General features: G+C 40.5%; 1 protein-coding gene across 1 annotated transcript in view; it reads right to left on the reverse strand.

Moving 5' to 3' along the window:
• The window catches only part of LOC107059367 (probable disease resistance protein At4g27220), a 2172-nt gene extending 482 nt beyond the window's left edge, over positions 1–1690 (reverse strand). The window contains exons 1-2 of the mRNA XM_015305885.1: positions 1565–1690; positions 5–1479 (exon numbers count right to left, since the gene is read on the reverse strand). Coding sequence (XP_015161371.1) covers positions 5–1479; positions 1565–1690 — 1601 coding nt within the window. The remainder of the gene's footprint in view (positions 1–4; positions 1480–1564) is intronic.
• Positions 1691–1707: the final 17 nt, after the last annotated feature.

Here is a 1707-nt window from a genome sequence, read left to right on the forward strand (position 1 = left end):
TAACTCACAATCTCTTATGCTGAGAATTTTTAATTCGACAAGTTCCCCAATAAAGGATATGTCATCTAACCTTAAATTACTCAGACACAGTGTCCTCAGACTTGACAACCTCCTAATGGATGCTGGAAAACGCAGAATTGACTCCCTAAAACTGTGTCCCCTCAGACTCAATACATTGAGGTTACTCATTTCATCAAAAAAATCGTCCTGTAGTTTGAATGGATCTTCAAAACGGAGTTTCAATATTAAAAGCTTCAGTTTTGGGCAAAATATTGGTCTAGGAAGCTCATCAAATTTATTTGCAATAATTGACATGTGACTGAAATGCTCATAACAAGTTCTACGTGGGAGCTCTTCTGAGTTAACATCGTGACTTACCATAAAGTTATGCTCTCCTTCAGACGCAATACTTATAGCCACATCACGGACCACATCATGCATTTTCACATGATTTTTTTCTGAACCTTGGAATAACAAGAAACCATCTTTCAATATTTCTAATAGAAGACACACCCTATTTCTTGCTCCTTGTATATTTTTAATACTCGAAAAGATGCCAAGCCCCATTCCAAATGTAAGCAATTCTCCAGTCCGAATATCACTATCTTCCTCGAACAAAGAACAAAACAAAAAGAGATACTTTGCCTCATTCTCGCTCAAGTGGTCATAGCTTAGCCTCAGAGATTTATACACCTTACTGCTCACTCCAGGGATATTTTTTGGTTCTGCATCACGTAATTGTATAAGGGCATCCTCCCACGAAGGCTTGGTTTTACTCTTTAGTGCTCCTGCAAGTATAATAATTGCAAGCGGCAGCCCCCTGAATTCTTTGGCAACTTCTTTTGCTATGTCAATCATAGAAGGATCGTTGCCAAAATCACCGACTTTCTCTTTGAAAAGGCTCCATGCTTCCTCTTCAGATAATGTTTCTACTTCAATGATCGTCTGAGCTTCCATTTCTACACAAACATTTCGGAATCGTGTCGTCAATATCACTTTGCACCGATGGTTGTGGCTGTTACCGCTGGGAATTCCAAGCTTGTCTAGATCATCAAGAGCCTCCCAAACATCATCCAAGATTATAAGGTTGTGGCTGTTCTGAAGCATTAGCCTTGTATGCAGCCGATCTCCACGAATCAACAAATTATCCCCTTCTAATTTCAGCCCAAGTCCTTCTGAGATCTGACCCTGAAGTTTTTTCAAGTCAGGTTGTTGACTGACAGTTACCATGACAACATCTTTGAACAACCCTTGTTGTTTCGCCTTTTGTCTGATTTTCTCAGCGAGTGTTGTTTTACCAACACCACCCAGACCACATATCCCAATCATAGTGACCCCTTCATCTCTCACAGCTGCCATGACCTCTTCCTCTTTCAATTTTCTGGAGTGCAGCTCCTCACCATTGTTACTATATATAGCCTCACTTTGAACTCGACGATCAAAGGAGATTACTTCTCCTTCAGTTTGAAGTTTAGTCAACTCCACATATCCCAATCATAGTGACCCCGTCATCTCTCAAAGCTGCCATGACCTCTTCCTCTTTCAATTTTCTGGAGTCAAACACCTCACCATAGTTACTAGGTATAGCCTCACTTTGAACTGGATGATCAAAGGAGATTACATCAGGCCTGTTGCTTTCATTTTGAAGTTGAACCAACTCCAGTGTAATTTTCTTAGCTCTCCTACTCATCGAGTAACGTGACTTCA

The sequence above is a fragment of the Solanum tuberosum genome, unplaced genomic scaffold, assembly GCF_000226075.1.
Source record: "Solanum tuberosum cultivar DM 1-3 516 R44 unplaced genomic scaffold, SolTub_3.0 scf01385, whole genome shotgun sequence".
NCBI classification, from domain to species: Eukaryota; Viridiplantae; Streptophyta; class Magnoliopsida; order Solanales; family Solanaceae; genus Solanum; species Solanum tuberosum.